Here is a 25629-nt window from a genome sequence, read left to right on the forward strand (position 1 = left end):
GGCCCTCAGGGTCTTGCATGCAGGGTCAGCCTCCTATGGATGCCAGCCTCCAGGTGGGACCTGGTGATCCCCTGGAATTATAGCCCATTTCCAGACTGCAAAGATCAGTTCCTCTGGAGAAAATGGATACTTCGGAGGGTGAACTCTATGGCACTGGAGCCCACTGAGGTCCCTGTTCTTCTCAAGCTCCACCCCCAAATCTCCAGGAGCTTCCCAACCTGCATCTGGCAACCCTACCCCTCCATCCCTCATAGGATTGCCAGGTCCTGCCTCCTCTTCAGCAGGGGACTTGGAGGGCATTCCTGGAGGGGACATCCCTGATGCAATGGCATCAAGCAGGTGATGTATCCCTTTGGGGATGCAGCCCCATGGAAGGTGCTCTCAGTGCCAGTTTGCAAGAACCATTTAAGGAGAACTCTCTCATTCAAAAGAAAGGAAATCCTGTAGCATTGCCCCTAGATTTCTCATGGCTTAGGGAAGCAGCACTTAACACTACATTATATGCCTCTATTTTAATTGCTCCTATTCCACCTGTAATCTTATATATTGTGTTTTTACAAAATGCTGCAGCCTAGGAAGGCAATCAATAATGAGCCTCAGCCCTGTGGCAAATGTTCACACTTGGAATGCATTTCAATTGTATCCTGGCACCTGTTTACATTGCTGCTTCACTGGTTCCCCCCCTCCCCTTTTATTTCCAATTAAAAGTAACAGCCTATTTATGCTGGACCCTATTCCCTCAGTTTGGGATGCACAAGATCCCCAGAGCAGTTTCACAGGTCTTCACCTCAAATTTCATTACATGTAAAATTTAGTGGCAACTCTTAATTACCAAAGCAACGTATACAGTTTACAATGTATACATTCTATAGTTTATAACAGATCTGAAATGCACCAGAAGCTACCACATCTACCAATATTCTGACAGTGTTAACAGCATGACAGTGCTGGTTTTGATAGGATAACAAAGCATTTCTATGATGAAAAAATTATTCTGAAAGAATCATGCTATTCTGCGGCTCCCATCAACTTTCATGCTGCCCTGGCCATCTGCCTTCTTGTGAGCATCCTGGACAAGTAAAATTCTCCGAAAGCATTCACGTGCACTTGGTGGTGGTGGGCCTGAAAGACCATTTTACACAGTTACTGCCACTTACTGTTCATTTCTTCTTCATGATCTCTGTCTCTGTACTGCTGCCAAGAAACCATTCCAAGTCAACCAGCCACCTTTGGTCCTTTTGTAAACTCTTCTCCACCTCATGAACACATTCTTCCATCTCAGAACTCTTGGTAAGAATTCAAGTGTGGCACAGAGATGCCAGTTCTCCCTCTATGGTTGGAGACCTCCAGGCATTCCTGTTCATTGCTTGCCTGTCCCTCAAAGGGAGGCAGGAGGAAAACTGGGAGAAATGGAGTGGGTGTGCTGGCATTGCATCCGCAGGAACCAGAAGTGGTGTCATAGTATGGGGGTGTTGCTCTAGTTCAAAGGTGGCCAAACTATGGCTCGGGAGTCACATGTGGCTCTCAAAGCCCCACCCCATCAGCCAACTTGGAGAAGGCATGTGTCTCTTTAAATCTCTTCTCCAAGCCAAACTAGACAACAACTTGGGGAATGCATTTAAAATTAAAGTAGTTTCTTTCCACCTCCCCTCCCCCTCTCCATATATTTCCCTTCCTTCCTTAAACATCAATGCTCATGTCTTTTGGCTCTCAGATATCTGACACTTATTCTATGTGGCTCTCATGTTAACCAAATCTGGCCACCATTGGGGATTTGCAAAAAAACCACTATGGTTTAACCAAAGAGTTTTGACAAATCTTAGACAATCCCAGCCACCATCATCATGACATCACTTCCAGTTTTCACCATAAGTGATGTCATGTGCTGCTGTGACACTGCATGCTGGTATCTGTGTTCCCCCAATCCTAGTGTGACAGGAACAGAGCAAAACATTATGGTCCAGGTAAGCAAAATCCCAGCATGCTGCAGCTGATGGGAGTGCAGAAACATGCCTGGGTTAAGACTCTAGCAGGGCTGATGTATCCCAACCTGCAAGAACTACAATCTGGGAAGCCCCACTTCAAATTCCCACTCTGCCATGAGAGCTTGCTAGGTGACTTTGGACTAGTCACACTCTCTCAGCCTAATCTAGCTCACAGCATTGCTGTTAGGGTAAAATGGAATGTTGTCTCGAGTCACTTTGGATCTTCACTGGGAAGAAAAATGGAGTATGTCTACATTAAAAATATAGCCCACTGCAATGGTTTCTGGAACATGGCCACTCATCCTTGATGCAGTTAAGTCTGGCTCCCGAGAGGGGCTCAGGGCCAGGAGCCTGATTTGCACTGTCTGGCTGTTTGTACATGACGCCCATCATCCCTGCACTCAAGGTGAGCAATCAGGCTTGGGGCACGTCTGTCTGCCTTGAGGGAAGTGTCTGAGGAGGAGCAGGTTTAACGATGACCACAAATTTTGGTTGCAGGTTAACCAAATTGTGTAGGCCCGTGCAGAACGGCCCAGTGTTTGGACTCTTGGCCCCACTGAGTCATCATACATTTGCTGTGGAGCTTTCTTTGAATGCCACAACTGGTGAGAAGGATGGATGATGGGCCCACAACAGTGAGATGCCCGTCAACAGTATCTGTCTCACCTCTTGCCTCAGACCTTTGACAAGTTTGCATCTGTATATCCCAATATGGCAACTCTAGCTCAGAGATAAGCAAAGGCTACTCTCAATAAGGCTGCCTTCTACTTTGTTGGACCATTGGTCTATCAAGGCAGTATCATCTACTCTAACTGGCACCAGCTCTCTAGTGTCTCTGATAGAAGTTTCTCACATCACCTGGGGTCTTCTGTATGCAGAACAGAAGCTCTACCACTGAGCCACAGCTGCTCTCAAGATCTTGCAGCAAGGTTGATGGGCATTTCCCCTGCATTTGCAGGAACAGGTCTCCTTTTGCAAACACTGTTTGTAAATGACTTGCAGCTCGGCTTGAATGTTTTAAATCTTACACTGAGCTTCTAGACTCTTCATTTTCTTCCTTTCATAAGTTGCAAAGCGCTGGTGTCAAGAAATGGGAGGAAAGAGGGAAGAGGAGGAGAAATCTTTGCTTTAGCTAATTGCTTGCAGCTGTGACTACACATCATCGCTTTGGCTTACCAGTTGGAGTGTGCATTGGAGGAAAAATGGTTAGTAGAGAAGGTGGGTTTCTGTGATTTTGCTAGGCTATGCAGCAGCATAGTCTGAAATCCAAGGCAATGAACAGGATGAGGAATTTGTTTAGTAAGAGATTTCTCATCTCTGTGCCATGAAAAGATTGCAGTTCTTGTACCAAATGAAGCTTTTTCTCCTTCCAGAAACAGCACTGCTGCTGTCATGACAATCAAGAATATACAAACATGAAATTCAAACCAGAACAGATATTTATTGCAAAGCAGTACTTAGCCACCATCCAGAATCCCATAACAAACCAATATCTTTTCAGGTGCAAACAGCTGAATGCTGTCTAGTCTGAATGCTGCAGAGTTTAATGACCCTGACAAAGCATTCTGTAATGCTTCTCATATGATTATTTGTTCAAGGAAGGTGAAAATCTTTGCACATTATAAAAAGAACATAGAAAGTATTTTGCCTGCCTCCATAAAACTGGAGCATAGGTACATGGCAAGCACATACTTCTAGCAGTGTAAATTTGACATGCTAAGGCAGGCTTCCAAATGTTAAGATGGAAATAGTTTACACTGACAGGGAATGGGGGGAACTTACCGATAGAAAGGTGGCCTAGGCCACATCACCAGCATGGTACAGGAAGTGACACCATCATCTCAGCAACTTCTGGGCAACACTTTGGTATCTTGGAAAAAACTCTATGGTAAAACCAAATACCAGAGTGTTGGTGTGATGATGTTACCTCTGGTGTGATATGGGCAACATGGCCTAGACCATTTTCTTTCTACTGGTGCATCCAGCTAGCTCATTGGTGGCTGGGAGGCAGAACCTGGCATACAGAAAAAGTCTTCCTCCCCTGTAGGAGGGGGAGGGGTCTGACAACTTTATTTATACCTCTACAGGCAGCAAGAGAGGATACCGATGTCCAGCCTCTTGCCCTATTTCTCTACTGATCCCATCTTTACCTGCCATAGGGTCCAGCCAAAGCACAATGCAGAAAACATGTTGTGTGGTCCTTTTTATGGGAGGACATAATCCATTCTATCTTTCAGCTGAAATCCAGATGTAATGGCAATACAGGAAACTCACTAATGGCAGAAAACGTAATGAGAGCTTAATGGGATTTATTGACCAGGTATTATCTATCTCCATGCCATGAAAAGCTTCACCTGACCATTTCTGCACATTAAACCTCTATTTAAGTGACAGGACATTTATCTCCAAGCTTGCTGGCAATGGCAACCCTAATTACGCACTCTCGGCATAGCCAGAAATAAAGAACAACCCAAGGAAGTGAAGTAACAAAGCCTGAGATTTCAAGGTGACAAGACACAAAGTCTCTCAAGTTACCCAGACCCCAAACATAACTCTACAAAAACTCTGCAAGTGACAATTCTCCTAAGTCACATGAACAAGAACTACACATTAACTTTACATGTGAAAATATGAAGCCACCTTCTACTGAAACCAGCCATTGGTCTAACAAACATCATTACAACCTACTCTGATTGGCAGCAGCTCTCCAGGGTCTTCAGCAGGGAAATGCTATTTGAATCATCCACTACCTGGTGGTTTGTACTGGAGCAGTCAGGGATTGAACCTGGAACCTTCTGCATAGAAAGTAAATGTTCTACCACTTAGCCATAGCTCCACACTCTGAGAAAGTCCACTTCAATTTTGTGCTTTTTAAACAGAACACACGATTGGCAAATTTACTGACAATGCACAGTGGGGAGAGACTCTTAGAGCTGCCTGTTGAGACATATCTGCCATGGTCCAAAGTCCACTTTACATTTTTTTACCTTTCCAGGTATCAGTTTTTCATTTATTCTTTTGCTTCCTTTATTAGTGGTAACATTATATCCTGCCATTAGCAATTTTTTAGTATTTCCAAATGTTGTGCAGGTCTGTCCTCTGCTGTTCTACTGTGGATCCTGGATAACTTGTTTATTATGGGTTGTATCCAACCATCCATGAACAGAAGGCACAGAAAGGTTTTCCCACATTCCCTGCTGTTCCTATGGCCCATTCCAAGTACCAGAAAGGTTATTCCCAAGGTCACGGGACCTGCACGGAAGAACAACTGAACAGGCTGGAGAGCTGCATAGGAAGGACAAGAGGATGAGAATCATCCACTCCTCTTTCCAGACACAAAGAAGAACGCTGGAAAACTCTCTGTACCATAAGATACAGACTTATACCTTCACGACCATATGGTTCTACTTTTTTGATCTATCCAAATCTCACCCTTTTCCCTTTTTTCCTATTGTGCCTCCTATTAGCTTAGTTTGTTTATTTGCCTTACCCAGTGCTTTTTTTGTAGAAAATGCCCAGCAGGAACAAATTGCAATACTAGGCCACACCCACTGACACCAAGCCAGCCGGAACTGCATTCCTGTGCATTTCTGCTCAAAAAAAGCACTGATCTCTACTCTATTAGTTTCCTCTTCCATTTTAGATCTCTCATCTCTCTCTTTAATTACACAGATTTTCCCATGCTCAGATCACCTTTTTTTTTTTTTTTGCTTCTGCTAGGCTGTCATTTTGCTTATCTTCTTGTTCTGCCTGTTGGCAGATCAATCACCTTTGAGCTCCATTGTTAAGCAATTCTTAATTTATTTATCATTTATTAAATAGAAATCAGAGCCCTCCCTCCCCTACACAGTGGGGCTCAGGGAGGATCACAAGACATCTTGAGGGGCGGGTTGAAGACATCTCTCCATAGTTGTGCATCACTCTTTTCCCTGCATCTCTGCTTAGCTTGCAACGCAGTGTCATCTGTTTTTAATATTTTGTACAGTGCTAAGCTTTTAGTTTAAGCGCTATGTAAATAACATAGTGCCAGGAGTGTCAAACCACAGATTGGAGATGTTGCTAGCCACTGCAACGCCCTGCGCATTTCCTGGAAAGCAAGTGCCATTGAGCTCAGTGGAACTAACTTTTGAGTAAACATGCTTAAGATTGAGCTGAAAAGTATTTCAGTGCAAATTCTACAAAACACATAACGAAGTATTTGCATCTTTACAGTGCTCAGTCCACCCAGATACCAGCACCTGCATTATTATTATACTGATGCCACCTACAGGGTCTGTGAGGCACTGCAGACAGCACAACGTATTTATAATTGCTTCTGTTTTACATAATCAAAGGAGGGTTATGCTTTCAGTTCTTCCATTTCACCAAATAATAGTTTTGGAGGCTCAGAGATTCAGAACCAGAAAATACATCACATTTGCCACAGGGCTTCTGTTTCAAGTGTTCTTAGCCTGGCCTAGCCAAAATGTATACAGCTTCATCATTTTGTGGATCTCCACCCAACATATTGTGAGTTTTCATACACTTTGCCAGCATCCTTTTTGAAGGCATACGAAAGGGATCTGTAAATTCATGCACATAGAATACCAGTTTGCTGCAGTTCTTCAGTATCAGAACCAGCCTCTGCTACCTCATTTGACTGAAAGATGACACACAATTTTGAAAGAGTCTTCTTCTTGGGATGAACTCTTCAAGTATGTTTAGAGATGTCTTAGGGCAAAACAAGTGAAGTACCCAAACAGTAAATTGCTTCTTTTGACATTGTTTGTTGAGGGGTAAGCAGAATACAACTGCTTTAAGACTTGCATTTCGGTATCCCTTCATTAACTATTTCATTGAGTAGATGTACTATTCCTTCCTCATTGTATGCCTTCAGGATAACTTGGGTTGATTTGAAGGCCATAGAGAGCATTGTCCTATAGGATCTTTATTGTATGGATTGAAGAAAAAATGGTAAGATCAATGAAGAGAGGAATCATATAGAATCCATGAATATATGTATAGACATGCAACTTTTTCATGTAAACCTCAGAAGCAACAGGTAGAATAGAATCACAGAGTTGGAAGGGACCTCCAGGGTCATCTAGTCCAACCCCCTGCACAATGCAGGAAACTCACAAACACCTCCCCTGAATTCACAGGATCTTCATTGCTGTCAGATGGCCACCTAGCCTCTGCTTAAAAACCTCCAAGGAAGGAGAGCCCACCAACTCCTGAGGAAGCCTGTTCCACTGAGGAACCGCTCTAACGGTCAGGAAGTTCTTCTAATGTTAATTTCAACACATTGGTTCTGGTCCTATCTCCTGGGACCACAGAAAACAATTCCACACCATCCCCTATATGACAGCCCTTCAAGTACTTGAAGATGGTGATCATATCACCTCTCAGCCGCCTCCTCTCCAGGCAAAACATGCCCAGCTCCTTCAACCTTTCTTCATAGGACTTGGTCTCCAGACTCCTCACCGTCTTTGTCACCCTCCTCCGGACCCGTTCCAGCTTGTCTATATCCTTCATAAAATGTGGTGCCCAAAACTGAACACAATACTCCAGGTGAGGTCTTACTAGAACAGAGTAAAGCTATGCCATCACTTCTTGTGATCTGGACACTATACTTCTGTTGTTACAGCCCAAAATTGCATTTACCTTTTTAGTTACCACATCACACTGTTAACTCATGTTCAGCATATAGTCCACTAAGACCCTGAGATCCTTTTCTCACATACTACTGCTAAGACAAGTCTCCCACATCCTATAAGCATGCATTGGATTTTGCCTGCCTAAATGCATAACTTTACATTTATTCCTGTTAAAATTCATTTTACTGGTTTTAGCTCAGTTTTCCAGAAAACACCTAAAAGCTGTATGGCCAATCACAAATTCCAGCAATAGTGAGTTAATTACTCCAGATCTTCTATTCCTAAAGCCACAAGAGATTCTTCCTTATTAGGATCAAACACTGAGTTGCATCCTTGTGTTCTTCTGAAGGAAAATTACCAACGCCTTCAGATAATCTGGCTCCCATATGTTTAGAACAGGATGGGGGGAGGAAGAGGAAGTCACTTTGTTTTCCTGTTTCTATCACTCTTGGTACATTTCCTTGACAGTACTCAGAAAATCCCTGCTGAATTTATGAGCATCATCTGTAGCAGATGAGAAGCAATTCATTTCTATTAGAAAGTTCTGCATGGCTTACAGAGATCAAATCAAGAATTACAGTTTGGGATATTGCCCCTTTGTGTTAGGAATACATCAATACTGATTATCAGTTATCTTCGGAACCTGGATAGAACTCACAAATAAATGTTTCTGTGTTACTCTGAGGAAACCTGCACCTCAGTTCTTCCCTATATTTCGTTATGTTGAACCATGGAAATATATCACACCAAAATCACAAACAAATGCCACTGGTATTAATGGAGTTTCTGTAACCAGATTTTCAAGCCACCTCTGATTATCATTACTTCTGTACACTGAATAAAAGATAAATCCTGCAGATACTTCCATTGTTATTATATACTATCATTTTGTCTAATATAATTGCAGGCAGAGAAATGGGGCCCCTTGAAGACAAGATAAGGATTTCTTGAAGAATTCCCTAAGTATACAGATATATGTCAGGGCTCAAAGACTGAGCATGATCATTGCCCTCAAAATGTTAAGAATCAGCTACAGGGAGAAGAAAAACAGAGGAATATCAGAAATGCTTAGTCTCCTAAGAGATTATGGTACCCTGGAGGAGGAGATACGGGTTCTGGTACAGAGATTTATCAGTTACTGCCACTACTTACAATTCTTTGCAGGCCCACAGCTTGTATATTTATTATTGTACTAATGTCAATGTAGCTAAGTCTTAAAGTAGCCAAATCTGTAGATACTTAAATCCAGAGATTGGAACCATGTACAAATAGGATGGATATTTTAATGTATCTGAAAAACAATCTAGGTTTGTACAAAAATCTGAAATCTAAAAAAGGAGAAAATATAGAAGGGGGTTTAAACCCTCAAAATAATAGAAGCAGCACCTACAGCTTTAAAAAATCAATACCTGAAGCAGAGACCATTGTGGGGATTGATGGGCAACCACTACAGTATTACAAGCCTTCAAGTCTTGGTTTCTGTCAGCAGAAGGCAAGGGGAGAGGCATGGCTCTTTCCAGAACTGTTTTGGCCTTTGAGGGTGGGGTCAGGCCTGATAGCAATGGCCAGGTGACTGGCTACCATACAACTTGTATGACTCACCCAGGACTGGCTGCTTGCTACTACTTGTCAACAGCATCATCCCACAAAAGCAGTGTTGTTCAGTGGTTAGAGTTTCAGACTTGGATCTGGGAAACCCAAATTCAAATCCTCACTCCACCATGTAAGTTCACTTCATGACCTTGGGCCAGTCAAACATTCTCAGCCTAATCTACCTCACAAAACTTATGTGAGGATAAAATGGAGGAAAAGAGAATAACATAAGCCACTTTTGATCCCCATTGTGGAGAAAGGTGGGGTAGAAATGAAGCAAATAAATCAAATCAAGGATCACAATTTGGGATATGGCCCCTTTATATTAGGAAGTACATGAGAATACATCAATACTGATTATTAGTAATCTTCAGAGCCTGGATAGGACTCTCCGATAAATGTTCTTGTGTTACTTTGAGGAAACCTGCACCTCAATTCTTCCCTATCTTTCATTGTGTGAGCTGAAGGTGGAATGGTGATGTGGGTGGGTGGGTGGGTGGGAATGAAAGAAAAACACAGAAAGGTTAAGATATGACAGTGGTCAAGAGGAGAAAAAGTGGATGCAGGTGATGAGGTGTCTCCCCCAAGTCCTTGAAGGTTCCCCACTGTGAGACTGCGCCTGAACCAGTGGCCAGCACCACATGACTGGGCCATAGTTTCCCCAAGTAGAGAATGCTAGAGATGGAGCAAGAGAAAAGCTGAAGATGAGCAGGGGGATAAAGGTAGGTTTGTTATTATTGTGAAACAGAGAAAAAGGAAGTAGCTATGAGGTTTTCAGGGAAGGGAAAGAAGCAATAATAGGGAAGGGGGAAAGGAGATGCCCCTGAAGTCCTTGTGGATCCCACACATGTAATATATATAGGAGTACACTAAATGTTGAGTGACAGTCAGCTATGAAGAGTTTCAGAGTATCAATTTACATCAGAAAATTCTTATTTGAATTATTTATCATATGGACCTTTTGAGTGTCTGAGAAAACTGAGGTACAAATTTTCTAAATAAGTGTAATGAGTTATGGTGGTACGTTCTATTATTCCTTAGAAACTTTATTTAGAAATGAAGAACAGAAAATATATTTTACAATTTTCCTTCCCTTCATTTTATTTGATGATGTTATGGTATATGAGTTTTCAGAATTTTGCAGGTTCATGTACTTCTATGAAACAAAGTTGTCTCCTTGGCTTCTTTTGTGATATATTATGAAGTTTTCATTGTTTCTGCAGGATGACAACTAATTAAACTACATGTAAAAACCCTAAGGTTAAGACTTTCATGTCTTAGTCTTTTTTCAAACTAGATTTGTTGTTTTCAGTAAGTGACAAAAATTATCAGGACATTAAGCTTTTATTCCGAGTACAAAGTTCTTACTTCTGAGATGGCAGAACTACTCACCACAAATGCTTCCAAAGCAAAACAAAAAACATCATTGTCATCTGGTGCAACTGGGTTCATTTCCATCAAAATCCCATCCTGCTCATGGACAGAGGCCTGTTGAAGATTTAACATCATGGTAAGAATAGCAGGAGGTCAACATAGACTGGGGCAGAGTGACTCAGAATTTTTCAAGTACGCTTAACTGGCTAAGCAGAGGTTCTGTCTTTTCTCACAGGGTTGTTACAAGAACAAATAAATAAATGCCCAGTTTAGGGCCAAATGGAATTTACCCTAGAGGTGAACAGGCTTGCCATTTGCCTACCTGCAACAGGTAAAACACCATCCTCAGCCTCAATCCCCTACATTTGAGAAGTTAAGGCACAGGAGGGTGGGGAATGGTCAGAAAATGGCAAAGGAAATTCCCCTTGTCTCTATAGTCTTTAACATAGAAATTAGGGGAAATTCCTACATAATCAGCTGGAAGTGACATCACATCCTTCTCAACCTCCACTTTCCCCAGGCACCACCCTCAAAATTTCTCACAATTTGCCAAGGCAGTGCTGGTATCCCTAGCTATGTACAGGGCTTTTTTTTTGTAGCAGGAACTGCTTTGCATATTAGGTCACACACCACTGATGTAGCCAATCCTCCAAGAGCTTACAGGGCTCTTAGAACAGGGCCTACTGTAAGCTCCAGGAGGATTGGCTACATCAGAGGGTGTGGCCTAATATGCAAAGGATATGTGATGCAATCTCACCCCAGAGTCGGAAACGACTGGTGCTTGCGCAGGGGACTACCTTTACCTTTATGTACAACCTTCACTGCACCTTATCTCTTGCTGATCAACCAGCAAGGAACTGAAATTAAATTGAAATTTCTGAATGGGGATGATCATTCAGTTGCAGATTCCATGGCTGCCCAGTAGGCTCACATTCTGGACCACTAGAGTTGAGTCCAGGAGCACCTTGGAGACCAATAAATTTTCAAGGTATTAGCTTTTGAGAGTCAATTTCCCTTTGTCTTATCTAAACCAATCTCATCTTACATTTTAAAATTTTTAAACATGGTAGCAGCAGGAAGAGCAAAAAAAACAGTTGTAATAAAGGCCACTCTGCCAATACGTTTACACAACACAATTTATTGCTCTTATCAGATGGATCATAGACAGTAGGAAACTGGGCCATTACCTCAAGCATGTAATGTGAAAAAAATTATGTTGTTTAGTCTGGCAGGGAAAGGATATGAGATGACATCAGAACCAATCAGAGTTTTTTATTCCACACCAGTCAGTGTGAAAAATACACAGTGCATACTGCTCTTCTCTGGAAGCAAAGTTTATTTATTTTTTGTTAAACCACATCCCTTGATACAGAGAACATACAATGGGACAGTAAAGTAGTCATGGCAGGATGTCTAGTATGGAGCAAAGAATTCTGTTTCCCTTGTTTAAGTACCTTGTGAAACCTAAGGGACCCATGTTTCCTAGAGGGTGCCGATGAAACAGCCTCAGCTCCAAATGTGTTACAGCAGCTGTGGATTTGCTGAACAACTGATCTGAAAAGTAATTTAATCAGGCAGTTTTTCAGAGCCTTTTAAATCCTTGAAATGTAATCCAGAGTAACTTGCAAGAAGTCAAATATTTTAGCTAAACAGAGTTTCCTTGTATTTGCCTAGCACAAAGTATGTACAGCTCTTTTGTCTCTCACATACTAAAAAAAAATCAGTATTTCAAGCCATTGAATGGAAATACTGCAATACATAAAAATATGATCACAGGAAAAAAATGGGCTTCATAGTTTACTGACCACTGTTTCTTTCTTAATTTTTTTATCAGAAGCAAATGATGCACAATGCTAGAGTGCCATTATTTTACCTCTGGAGATATATGTATATATTTCATTTAATTCCCTGTTAGCAAAATTATTTCATATGAATTTATTGATTGTAGTTCCTTATTAATGGTTTTTGAATGATTTATGCAATGCAATAAGTAATTTCTGTATTGGATTTTGCGGTTTATTTGCACAGATGTTTCCCCTTTTTTTCTAACTTCATCCACATATCTCACTTGCGTTGCTAGCCTCCAGGTGGGGCCTGGAGATCTCCTACTCCAGACAATACAGATCAATTCCCATGAAGAAAATGGCTGCCAGGGCATTGTGCAATGCTGAGGCTCACCCTCTCCCCCAAAACCCTGCCCTTCCCAGGCTCCACCCAAAAAATCTCCACGTATTCCCCAATCCAGAGTTGGCAACCCTGCACTACCCTATCCCTGGCCCTTTGAGGTGTGTAGGACCTGACAAGGCTCACATAGCACAGCTCTGGGCTCAGAGCAGCAGCTGCTGGAGCACGATAAAACTGGTGGTTTGAGATTTTAAAAAACAGAAATGTGATGTTTAAGGCAAAGATGTCCTAGCCAGATTACACGTGACGGCCACCACAGGGGTGCTGTGAAAAAAACCTGCCTCCTTGCAGCAAATGATCCCTGGACAGCCCATCACAGTTGGAAGCACTCACCCCGTGACTTTGCCCCATGACTGCATCGCCCTCGCATTGTGAGGTTTCTGACTCTTATTCCACATTTCCTGCCGTTGCTAGGAGTTTGTGTCATGGGGCTGACTTATGGAGCAAGCCTTTGCAAATGTTACAGGCTTGATGGGGATCATATACCAAAGGGGAGGCTAGTTTTGGCAGCACCCCCACAGTGACTGTAATGTGTGCTCCGCCTCCAAAGCAGTCCTGGGGTTACATTCCACACAAGCTTATGCAGAATGGAAGACGAATTGCAAAGCACTTTTAATGCTGGAAAGCTCTGTCAAAATGATTGCCATAATAACAATAATATAGGGGAGATACTTCTCAGGCAGGCACCATAGGAAAGGATGTAAAGGCTTGATGGATCATCAGATTTGACCTGCTGTGAGTGCTCAACAGTGTTTTATATCAGGAGCCTGTTTCCTTTGATTTTCCTTTACTATTCAGCAAAGCCTCCACACACACACCCCTCTTTTAAAAAAAAAAATGCAAGGGAACAGAAAATAGCTTGCAAGTGTGAAGCAAGAAATTGCTGAAGGAAAAATGGCACACTAAACCTAAATCATTTATGTGCATATTGATGGGTTGCTGCCTTTTGCAATTTGTTATTGGCAACTTTTGAAAAGCTGAGGGGGGAAATGCTGCCCCTAAATCCTGCAAGTACTTACTGAATAGACTGAATTGCCTAACACGTTAAAAAAAGTCACCTAATTTTGGACCCCAGCTTAGGGTTGTGGTTGCCAACCTCCAGATGGGGATGGAAATCTTCTGGACTTACAACTGACCCCCAGACCACAGAAATCTGTACCCTTGGAGAAAAAAAGCTGTTTTGGAGAGTACATTTTGCCACATTATTCCCTGCTGAAGTCCCCCCCACCCCATTCCCCATTGGCAGCTCACAGGGAATGGGGAGGGACTTCCAAGGAGCAGTAGGAAGGCTCAGGCAGTGTTGCCAGTGATTTGGCTATGTCACTTCCAGCATGCACCAGAAGTGTCATCATCATGTTGTGATGTCATGGTGACTGGTATTTGGGTAACGCTCTATGGTAAAGATGGCTTCTGGAGTTTTTGCCCAAATGCCAGAATGCCACAATGGCATTGCCAATATGAAGACATCATTTCTGGTGCACACCAGAAGTGATGTTGCCACATCACCAGTGACATAGCCTGACTTCTCCCCTCTCCTTGTAAGTCCCTTCACCAGTCAGCTGATCAGTGGTAATCTTTTGGCCCACCCACCCTGTCTACATGTGAAAGGGCTTTTTTGTAGCAGGAACTCATTTGCATATTAGGCCACATCCCTCAGATGCAGTCAATCCTCCAGAAGCTTACAGTAGGCCCTCTAATAAGAGCCCTGTAAGCCCTTGGAGGATTGGCTACATCAGTGCCGGTGCTAGGGAGCGCCAGCACAAGGCTGGTGCCTCAAGTCAGGCATCCCAGCTTGGCAGCAGCCACCATGGAGCTTCTGGCCTCAGCACACACGCATGCCTGCCAGCATTCCACCCCTCATGTTTGTGCTTGGAAGCACAGATGTGAAGGACAGAGCAACGGTGAGCAAGCAGTGAGAGTACATGCTGAGGCTGGAAGCCCTGTGGCGGCTGCCACCAAGCTTGCTATTTCCCTTGCCTCGGAGGCAAGGGTGGGTGGGAGGGCCAAAACTGGTGCCCTCCCCCCAGGGCCACACTCCAGGCAGCTGCCTCAGGCTGCCTAATGGATGTGTCAGCCTTGGGCTACATAAGAGTCGGGTGGCCTAATATGCAAAAGAGTTCCTGCTACAAACAAAGCTCCAGTGGCAGTGATGTGCTGGCAAACAAAAGGAGGAAGAAATCAGAGCTCTGCTTGGCCGAATACACTAAGAGAAAGCTTAGACCAGCGGTACATCAGGAGCTGCTTATCAAAGTTCTACACCAACTTACCATGAATAGAAAAACCACCTGAACATGGTCTCAGCTAGGGTTACCAGGTCTATGTTGGAAAATATCTGGAGACTTTGGGGGTGGATCTGGGAGAGGGTGAGGTTTGGGGAGGAGCCTCAGCATGGTACAATGTCATAGTCTACCCTTCAAAGCAGCCATTTTCTCCAGGGAAGCTGATCTCTGCTAGCCAGAGATCAGTTGTAAAAGTGGGAGATCTCCAGGCCCCATCTGGAGGCTGGCAACCTAGCTCAGAACCTTTTCTCTGCTTGAAGTAGGCTCTTGCAATAGAGGAAAATGTTCAAAACAGAAGCACATTGGGAAAATGAACCCACTATTTATCATTCAGTAGACCTCTCCACAGTTCAAAACAACTTTTTAAAATCAAATTCTGTTATATCAATGCAACCTTAGCAGACTGTTCCAAAACATGTTAATCATGAAAATGAACCAAGAGCAAACGTGGGCGAAAAATTACAGAAATACCAGCAGCATATGGTAGCAATAATTTAAAGGATTTTTGTTTTTCAGAGCTAGATAAATTGCTTCATCATTGACTGTCATTCATCTCTTTGCTACATTGATCAACTAAGTTGCTAGATTTTTACCAGAAATCAAAGTAGAGCACCAAAATAAATTGGCTTAGATATGTGTCTGAATGCTGCTAAAACTCCACAAGGAAGTGTTTGGGTCTTAATATCTGTGCTGTATTTCTATGAGCCTGCAGCAAACGTGGACTATTGCACCCTTCTTAAATCTTCGTTCGCGAAGCCAAGCCGAGAGAGGTATTTCTATGTCATTACTTCTAAAAGCCCTCAAAAACAGCCCATCCAGATGCTGCACAAAATCTGGGATAGACGTACATCTTGGCAGCAGTAGGTTCCTTAATGCAACAAGTATCTCACTGAGGCCATGGTGCTGGAAACAATGAACACTATAGCACCAGTTTCTTCAAGGCTGTGCACTCTCTCAGAATCATATAACTACAGTGTATACATAATAAATACAACTAATATTGTAATGTTGAAATATTAAAATTAGGTGAAAGCCTTTCAAGTCATGATAGCACATCTGCACTACATCGGACGTTGGTGCTAACATGACTGAATACTCCTCTCCAGGCAAATAATTCCCTTCACACAAAAAGCTAGAAATTAGAATGTATGTATCACCCTGATGTCTAGTTCTTCATGTGTGGGTAGTGGTTTGTATGGAGGGGCATTAAGTAAGGTGAGCTTCCACCTGTGGTGTAAAGAAGTGCAGTTAGACATAGCTTTACTATATGAAACCATAGTTAGATTCAAGCCCAGGTGTCAAGATGACTCTTGCCATTATTACCCTGAAGTACTTTTGCTTTCCTGTGTTTCTGCTTCGCCTTGCTGTTATCTCTATGTAACAGTTACCACATTCCTTTCTGCCTGGTCTCAAGAGTTACCAAGGTCACTCTTACCAGTTATGTGCACACCTGCAAAGGGGCCTGAGAAAGACTTGGGGGGAGGGACTGCTGCTTCCCGCTTTCCTTTGAAAATGTAACCATTTAAACTAAGACTATAAGAGAAGGGCAAAAGCCCACCAAAGCCAGTTTCATGAAGTCTGTCCTGCCTTGGGCTGCCATGTATTCATGGAATGGACTGTTTGTGATCATTGAACTGCTGGGGTCTTGACATTAGGGACCAGCAAGAATTTCAGGGATTAAGCTTTCTAGAGTCAAAACTCCCTCCATCAGATATAAGTAGGAATGGAGATCTGAGTCTTTTTCTTCATCAGAAGGTGAGAGGGGTTTAATAAATATTGTCTGTGAAGTATGCAAAGGTTGAATGCATATTGTAATAATCTTAACTAGAGCAGAGGAGAAATCTGCCCCCCCCCGAAAATTAGCATATGTAATGAGATAAGATTCCTACATCTTTATTCAGCAGGGGGGTCCATTGTTCTGAACTCGTGAATTACTTAACTCTGAAACTAGATGAAAACCACAGAGAATTCCTGGTTTGGTTGTAACACCAACAAATTGTGGTTTGCTCATGATGCTTGAATTCAGCTATGAATGCTTAATCAAGCTGTGATTTCAAGAGCATACAGCTCTCTTTGCAAAATGCATGTGGTGGTCGGGGGGGGGCATGGACATGAAACAGAACAGTAATGTGATTTTTTACACTTGCCAGTCAAGAGTCCTTCTCAATATCATCCTGATATTTTAAGCTACTGCAAAGAAGGAAACATAACTATGGCAACAACATTTCTAGCAAGAGAGATGATTAGCGATTCAAAATATGCCATCGGGAACATGCACACACAAACACAAATTGATCAGGAAAAGCTGTTCATTCACTGCAGTATTTTCCAGCTTGCAATAGGGGCGACTGTACATCCAACTTTGAATAGGATCCATTTCAATAGGATGTTCTTAATCAAAGCCTTCAAGGCAGCAAATACCACACTCTCCATTCTTCTCACTAGTAACCATTTGTTGCCCTTAAAGGTTTACATATGCAACCTAATTGCATTAGGGACAGGTTGTATAAATTCTCTTCCCCATTCTCTTCTTAGACCAGGCTATTTGTGGAGAGGGGAGGGTATTATGCAAAAGCCACTCCTAATAGCCATTCAGTCACCCAGTTCCAGTGACAGCTTTATTTAAGGCCCAAAGCTTGTTAACAAGCTGAATGGAAAGCTGTTTAATGCCATGCAGATCTGATTAGAAAACAGCAACCAGACTTCCAGAAAGAGTTAGCAGGATTTCACTTTCACACTCAGTACCACCTTTCCCCCCCTAAATACCAAATGGTATTAAATATCCAAAGGTCTTCTCAACCATTAAAAATGCAAAATTGCTTAGCATAAGAACAGCCCTTCACCTCGCCCACACTTGCACTAATTAATATTTCAACACCTTGCACATTTTTGGTCAGTTGTCTTAATATAATTTGAAGGAATCAAGGGCCATTTTGGTGCCATTTTGTTAGCTTAGATGGCTGACTGCCAATCTAAGAAATACAACTGAGCTGCTACTTCATAGACAGGTATGCAAATGTCCTGACGTCTGCTGAACAGGCTGCAAGATGAAAGTTGCAAGAATAAAGAACATATCTTGAGACAGGGCCAAAGTACGATTGCCAGGTCCTGCCTCTTCTCCAGCAGGGGACTTTGGGAGGCATTCCTGGAGGAGGGGATGTTCCCACAGAAGTGACATCATCATGTTGGGGACCAGTGTCATCAGGCTGGGGACCAGCTCCCCACATACCTGAACTCCAAGTGGTTAATTTGCCAGTGGAGTTCAGGCACCCCACCCTGCTTTTCGCAGTAGCCCATGAAATCACGGGGGGGGGGGGGGAATCTATTGCCCCCAAGTGGGGACTGGCATCCCGATTCCCTAGGCCCAAACCTGGGAGGAAGAAACTTTTACTAAACAACTGGGGGACCCCAAGCTAGACTGTGAGTACATTACCATAGTACTGTCATTTACACTATTTCAAAAATAAATTAAGACTTTTCCCCTTTCCTCTTTCATGACGGTACTATAGGATGAGATTAATACTGCACGTTAAGAACCTTGGGGTGCTTATAAGCAGTCATTTTCAAATTCTCAGCGTAATGGTTCAGTATCTCAGACAAACAAGAAGCCAAAAAAAAGGACAGGAATAATCACCCATGATCAATAATTACCTTATCCAAATGGCAGAATGAAGTTTATCAGGAATTATGCGGAAGACATATAGCTCATTGAGCAGAACATCTTTGCATACAGAAGTCATTTAAAAGATCACCTAATAAAAAGGCAAAAGTTTGCCATCTTTAAAATAAAACAGCTTCATCCCTTATCCCAAGTATCCCAAAGATATATGACTTTCATATGGCCTCAACATGCAGCCACCATGCCTGAAAATCATCATCTCCTCCATTTTTGGCACAACATTTGAACTGGCCATCACCAAATTCCAAAAAGAGGATTATGAAATAATGCTCAACAGAGATGCCTAAGAGAACACTTTTCCTCCATCCGTTACACTGTCTAGGCCCAACTGAGAATACGCCTTTAATAATACTATCCATGTAATGCATCTGGATAATAAAGATGCACAGCAGATGTTGTCATTGGCTATCCTACACCAGCATAAGTGAAACCTGAACCAAGTCTTTTTTGGAAGCCTTGCAAGGGTTGGGGTTGTCAACCTCCCGGTGGGGCCTGGAGATCTCCTGCTTTTCCAACTGATCTCCAGTCCATAGAGATCAGTTCCCTTGGAGAAAATGGCAGAATTGGAAGGTGGACTCTATGGCATTATACCATGCTGAGGTCTATCCTCAAATCCCATTTTCTCCAGGCTCCACCTCCCAAATCTCCAGGTATTTCCCAATCCAGAGGTGGCAACCAATCAAAGTATCCTTTTTTAACCCACATGCTTTTGCATGGGAAGTTAGAATTTCATTAATGTTTTAACCTTGAGTTCTTATTCTTCCCTATTTTTAGAAAAATCACATAAATTTATACTTTAAAATACTTGTATCTGAAACGAACATATTCAGTATTAACATTATTTATTAAAACATTTAAATCCCATATTTCCCTATAATTCAAGGCAGCTTTTAAGGGGCTGTTTTCTATAGCAAAGAAAAGAATGAAGACAGATCATCAATCAAAAGCACCTTCTACATCCCAGGGAAAATATTTGTAAATATCCCCTTTGATCTTTTACCCAATTTCTGCCATATTACTATAAAGACTGCAAAGAACATGTAAGTTAAAAAAATCACAGCTAATTAGTAAACATAAGATTCTAGATAATGATCATAAATGCACAAAGCTTGTATCAGCAACTTGATGACGGGATTTTTGAACGTATTGCAAGCTTCCTCCCTAAGGTATCTTATACATTCTCATCTTTGTAGTCCCAAATCTAATTTACATTTAACAGCAAAACTGTGCCGTTAAAAGATTATGAAAGAAAGATTAAAAAATCCCAGTGGTTAATTGATCTAGATCTGAATCCTTAAGCTGTACATTCCCCCCCCCCCCCTTGGAAGATACTGGTTTCTTTCAAACTTATCAAGCATTTTAACACTGCTGCACAGATTTAGCCCCCTTCCAAAATATGTTAGAAACTAAACTATTCAGGATGGTGGAAACTGAACTATGAAGAACTCCAAAAGGATATTACCAAACTGACTGGCGATGAAATGGCAAATAAGATTCAGTGTCATTAAATGTAAAATGATACATATTGGGGCAAAAAAAAAAAAATCCTGACTTTACATATACACTGATGGGATTTGAAATAGCTATGACTCACCAGAAAAGAGATTTTAGTGTTGCAGTAGAAAGCTCCATGAAAATATCAATTTACAGTAACTTGAAAAACATTAGGAAAGGCACCAAAATTACTGTAGAATCACTTTCTTTATATAAATAGATGGAATGATTGCATTTACAGACATGCACAACATTCTGATCACTAATCACAACAAGATCCGAAAACTGGAAAATATCAAGAAAGGGGCAACCAAACAGATGAAGGAAATAGGGCTGCCATTCTCCAGGTGGTGGCTGGAGATCTTCCAGAATTACAACAGATCTCTGGAATTACAGACATCAGTTCCCCTGGAGAAAAGTGTTTAATTTGAAGGGTGGACTCTAGGACATCATACCCTACTGAGGTCCCTCCCCAATCCCCAACCCTATCATCTCCAGATCTCCAAGAATTTCCCAGCCCAGAGCTGAGAACCCTAGAGATTAATCACTTTCACTATTAACAAAATCTAAAGTGTCTGAGGTTTTTAAGTTCTGAAAAATACAGCAGGGGTTGGGAGTGGAGATATGACTGAGGATTATAAACATGGGCTCTATGACTGCCGGCCTCCAGAGGGAGCTGGAGACCTCCCACTTTTACAACTGATCTCCAGCTACCAGAGATCAGCTCAAATGGAGAAAATAGCTGCTTTGAAGGGTGGACTCTATGGCATTGTACCATGCTGAGACCCCGCCCCTCCCCAAACCCCAGATCCACTCCCAAAGTCTCCAGGTATTTTCCAATCCAGGGCTGACAACCCTAATAGATTTACAAATTTACTTGTCACAGTGAACATGGTGAACAGTCTGGACCTGGTGAAGCATAATTTTGAAAAGGCTCCAAGAGCCTCTAAAGCTGAGCAAGACAAAGATAAGGCCTGTCTCCTTCCCCAGCACTGTGTTGAGCAGGAGAATGAGTGATTCTCCCCACAGTTATGTTGGGCTTCAAAGGAGTTCTGAGTGCTTCTGAACCAGAGACAAGACTCTGCCCCTTAATTCCTGGGAGTAGCATGCTCAGCAGTAATCAAAAATGTTGGGTAGTCATGCATACTTCCCTAAGTTTGTGGATCCATGTATATAATATGACTTTGAAAAAAACAGATAGGAAAATGTTTCTTTCTACCAGAAGCTGGGTTTGTCCAATGAAATGGATTAATGGCAGACTGAAAACAGACCTGGAAAATGAATGCCTTGCGAAACCACAAAGTTAACTTAAAAAATTGAACATTTTACAATTTGGCTGATTCATACGTTCCCATAGCTGCTACTTTTGCATGGTCAGGCCCACACAACACAAGTATATGTAAAAGGATGCATAACAGTTCCACATACAGATGAAACAAGAATATGGCATAGGATTCAACCTGGTGTAAGCACTGATAGCACCACAATGGTAAGATATGTCTGTAGCTATCAGTAGCTGTAATAATTAGATGCAGGATTAATTTTACCTAAAATATTCATATCCCACTTTATTCCCTTGGACTCAGGAGGCTAACAATGCCACAAATTGCAAGGATGCATAGAGTTTCTTAATATGGTAAAAACGGCTCACGGACTTTAAATATACAGATTAAAAACACACTGATTAAAAGGCAGTCAAAACTTGCCAAGCAATTTGCCATCTACAAAATGCTCTCTGAAATAAAACTGTTTTACACACTTTCCTAAACACAGCACATGATGGAGTCCTCTACATCTACTTTAGCATAAGAACATAAGAAAATAAGAGAAGCCATGTTGGATCAGGCCAATGGCCCATCCAGTCCAACACTCTGTCACACAGTGGCCTATATATATATATATATATATATATATATATATATATATATATATATATATATATATACACACACACACACACACACACACATACATACACACATACACACATTGTGGCTAATAGCCACTGATGGACCTCTGCTCCATATTTTTATCTAACCTAACCTAGCAGGCCAAAAGTTTAAAAATCTGTAAAAACTATACAAGAGTTTGAGGACAAATTGTTTGTCATTGATGTCAATCCATTTCATTTGAAGCCAAAAAGGGTCAAATCATGAACTGATAGTTTGTACTCAAATCAATGGAGAAGAAAGAATTCTGAAGCTGAGTAATAGGATCTATACAGCCTCAGATCTTCCAGCAACAGTGTTATTGCAATCCACTGTAACAGTCAAATGGAACAGGCATCCCAACAGCCAGATACAGAAAACCAGGCCTGGAATTCAGCAGGAGCTCATATTTTTCTACAAAACGGCCTCTGTAGAAAATGGCCAGTTGATGGTTACTATAGATACTCTCAAGCAGCCTATTGTGGAGTACAGAATTAAAGAAGTTGTCCACCCCTACAAAAGTAAGACAGGCACAAGATGGAGGAGAACATGAAAGAGATTCTGAGAAAATGCACGGACATGAACCCCTATTAACACATTTGAAACCAATGAAAACACATAGCTTAAAAAAAATGACAGCCGGAGAACTTTCATAAGACATGATCTTCTGAATAGTCTGATATTGCCTCTGCTTTTGTTTTTCAGATTAACAAAAAAGCATGAAATGGATCCATTCATGATTGCACCTCACACAAAAGCAAAGCTGAGTTTGCCAGCAAGTGTGTAGTTTACCTGTTTGATAAACATTTGGCACACTTGATGTTTTTGCTAAGTTTGCCAGCAAGTGTATTGTGAAGAGCTTACCTGTCTGATAAACATTTGGCACACTTGATGTTTTTGCTGAGTTTGCCAGCAAGTGTATAGTGAGGAGTTCACTTGTCTGATAAATGTTTGGCACACTTGATGTTTTTGCAGGCTGCAGCATCATTCACATTTAAAAACATACACCAGAAATATCACCATACAGTGTAGGTAAGTCCAGAAAAGTGTCCATGAATTCTATCACTCCCTGACGGTTGACTTGAATAATAAGAGAGACATCCAGGAAAAACCACAGTCATCAATGAAGGTTGACAGTTGTAGGCAGGCAAACAACCACACTCTGGATCTTTAAAGTACACTGAAACATAGATTCCCTTGAAAAGTAATTACACTATTTTACTAGTGCAATTGGTGGGGAGACAGCACAAAAGGATCATGCTAGAAATCACCCCAGGGCAATCTGAATTGCATGCCAGCAGAATACCCTGTAATTTTTCATGCCACCACTCTAATCACATTCAGAGGATTTGTAGCAGATTGCAGAAATTCACCTTTCATTCCAGGCGAATAATTTTAGAGATCCATATATGGGGGAGGGGGGGGGAGCACCTGACTGTAGCTGCAGGGTCTCTGGCTCCTGCCTTTATCCCCCAGGGACCCAACCAAACCTTGGATTCTGTAAAGTTCCACTGCTTTTTTAAAAAAAAATCAGGTTCTTTTTAAAGACCCTTTTTGTTGTTAAAACAAGAAACCACAATATGTGTGAACAACAAAATCAATGCAGAGTGGTAGATTTTTCTCAGAAATTAAGCATGCACAGAAATGTCATTAAATGTTCAAACATTAACAGGTTTAGGACAAGGCTGGGTGGGCAGAGGGAGGAAACAATCCTTCCCAACCCTGACCAAGGCAGCATACAGGTCTGGGCAGGGAGGAGAAGACAGAGGGGAAGCAACACACACCCCTTGTGCTTCCGCCCCTTGCCCCTATGCATGCAGCTTGCCTTTCATTGTTTTCACAACTCCTCAGGGGTGTGTGAAATTTTCACTCCCTTACCTCCATTTATGAAGCGCGAAGCCGGGACATCGGTCGCCACACCTGCTGCAAGGCTTCTCTCTTTCCAGCTCACACAAGGCAGTCAACTTCATGAGTTGGGATTTTTTTTTTTTAAGAAGGGAAAAGAGATCACAAGAAAACAATATGCTTTGTCAGGCAAGAATGAAACCCAACGGTGTTACCCACACATCAGCTGACGCCTGGCCCCTTTGACAGGAGCTGAAGCCCTGATCTTATTGACAAATTGAATCAACTGCTTCATTAGGAAATAGTACGTACAGTCCTCCCTAGCAAGGGAAGGGAGAGAGACGGGGGGGGGGGGGTTGCTGTTCAGGCGTCATGCCATGATCCCCTGCTTTGGACAAAGGGAGCACCAAGCCAGGGTGCTTTGACCCGTCCATTGGAGGTGCTTGCCCGGAGAAAGGGCTGGGGGAGCCTGGACGCAACAAACCCAACTGTAGGTTCCAAAGCTACCCTCCGCCACAGCCACGAGGATGTCCCACTTTCCGGGGGAGGGCGAGACACAGGTGTAACGCTGCCCCCCGCCCAGTCACACAAGCAGCTGCGCTTTGATCTGCAGCCCACCGGCCGCCGCGCTCACCTCCCCCCCCCCCTGCCCGGGACAATGAGAGGCGAGCGGAGCACTCACCGATCTGCTGGAGAGCCGCTTCCGAGAGCCGCGGCTGAACATGGCAGAGGTGCCCCGGTCGGAGGGCTTGGCGGCGAGAGCGGGTTGGCTGGCCTCTAGACCCCCCAGCCGCTGGCCAGGGAGCGAAGCGCGGCCCGGAGGGAGACACCAGGCTGCTGCGGCGGCGTCTTCCAGCAAGCAGGGAGAGACTTCGCTTCAGCCGCCGCGCTCAGCAGCTGTTGCCGGCTTCGGGCGAGCTCCGGGCTTTTGCTTCCCACTCGCCCTCCTGGGCGGGCTACCCGGCTGAGCGGCTGCCGCCTCCTGCTCGCGACGCACGCCCCCTACCCGCCCCAGGTTGGCTCCTGCGCGCCTTCTTCTCACCTCACGTGGCTGCTGCCTGCTGTGCTCTAACGCCCCGTTCCCTCCTGCCCGCTTCCTTTCCTCTAGGTCTCCCGCGCCTCTCCCCCTTTATTCGCCTCAGGCGAGCACCTTGCCGCCTCCCGAAACATAAGACTCCCAATGTTCCCTCTAACCTGTAGAGTTATGTGGGCAAAAATTATATTTCGTGAGCTACTGGCATTAAAGTTATCAATTTGCTCTTGGGCCATTTTTCCCGAGTTAAGGCAAAAATGCCTGAGCCAGAGGCTAAAAAACTGAGCTAGCTCACACTAACTCAGTTTAGAGGGAACACTGGTTAGCACCTCAGGCCTTATCCACCTTGCCTCCGTCTTCACTGTGGAAGACGAGAACTTTTTGCCCACCCCAGAACCACTAATTTTGGAAGGGGTGTTGAAAGACCTGAGTCAGATTGAAGTGACAAAAGAGGAGGTCCTACAACTGATAGACAAATTAAAAACTAATAAGTCACCGGGTCTGGATGGCATACACCCGAGAGTTCTGAAAGAACTCAAAGTTGAACTTGTGGATCTTCTAACAAAAATCTGTAAGCTTTCATTGAAATCTGCCTCCAT

The 25629-nt window shown here is 42.9% G+C and overlaps 1 protein-coding gene across 1 annotated transcript in view; it reads right to left on the reverse strand.

Annotated features, from left to right (window-relative positions):
• The window catches only part of PRICKLE2 (prickle planar cell polarity protein 2), a 426571-nt gene extending 401841 nt beyond the window's left edge, over positions 1-24730 (reverse strand). Inside the window, exons 1-2 of the mRNA XM_060239449.1 lie at positions 24680-24730; positions 24031-24116 (exon numbers count right to left, since the gene is read on the reverse strand). Of these exons, the coding sequence (XP_060095432.1) occupies positions 24031-24116; positions 24680-24721 (128 nt within the window). The 5' untranslated portion in view covers positions 24722-24730. The remainder of the gene's footprint in view (positions 1-24030; positions 24117-24679) is intronic.
• Between the last annotated feature and the right edge of the window lie 899 nt (positions 24731-25629).

This window comes from Heteronotia binoei, chromosome 5, assembly GCF_032191835.1.
Source record: "Heteronotia binoei isolate CCM8104 ecotype False Entrance Well chromosome 5, APGP_CSIRO_Hbin_v1, whole genome shotgun sequence".
Classification (NCBI taxonomy): Eukaryota; Metazoa; Chordata; class Lepidosauria; order Squamata; family Gekkonidae; genus Heteronotia; species Heteronotia binoei.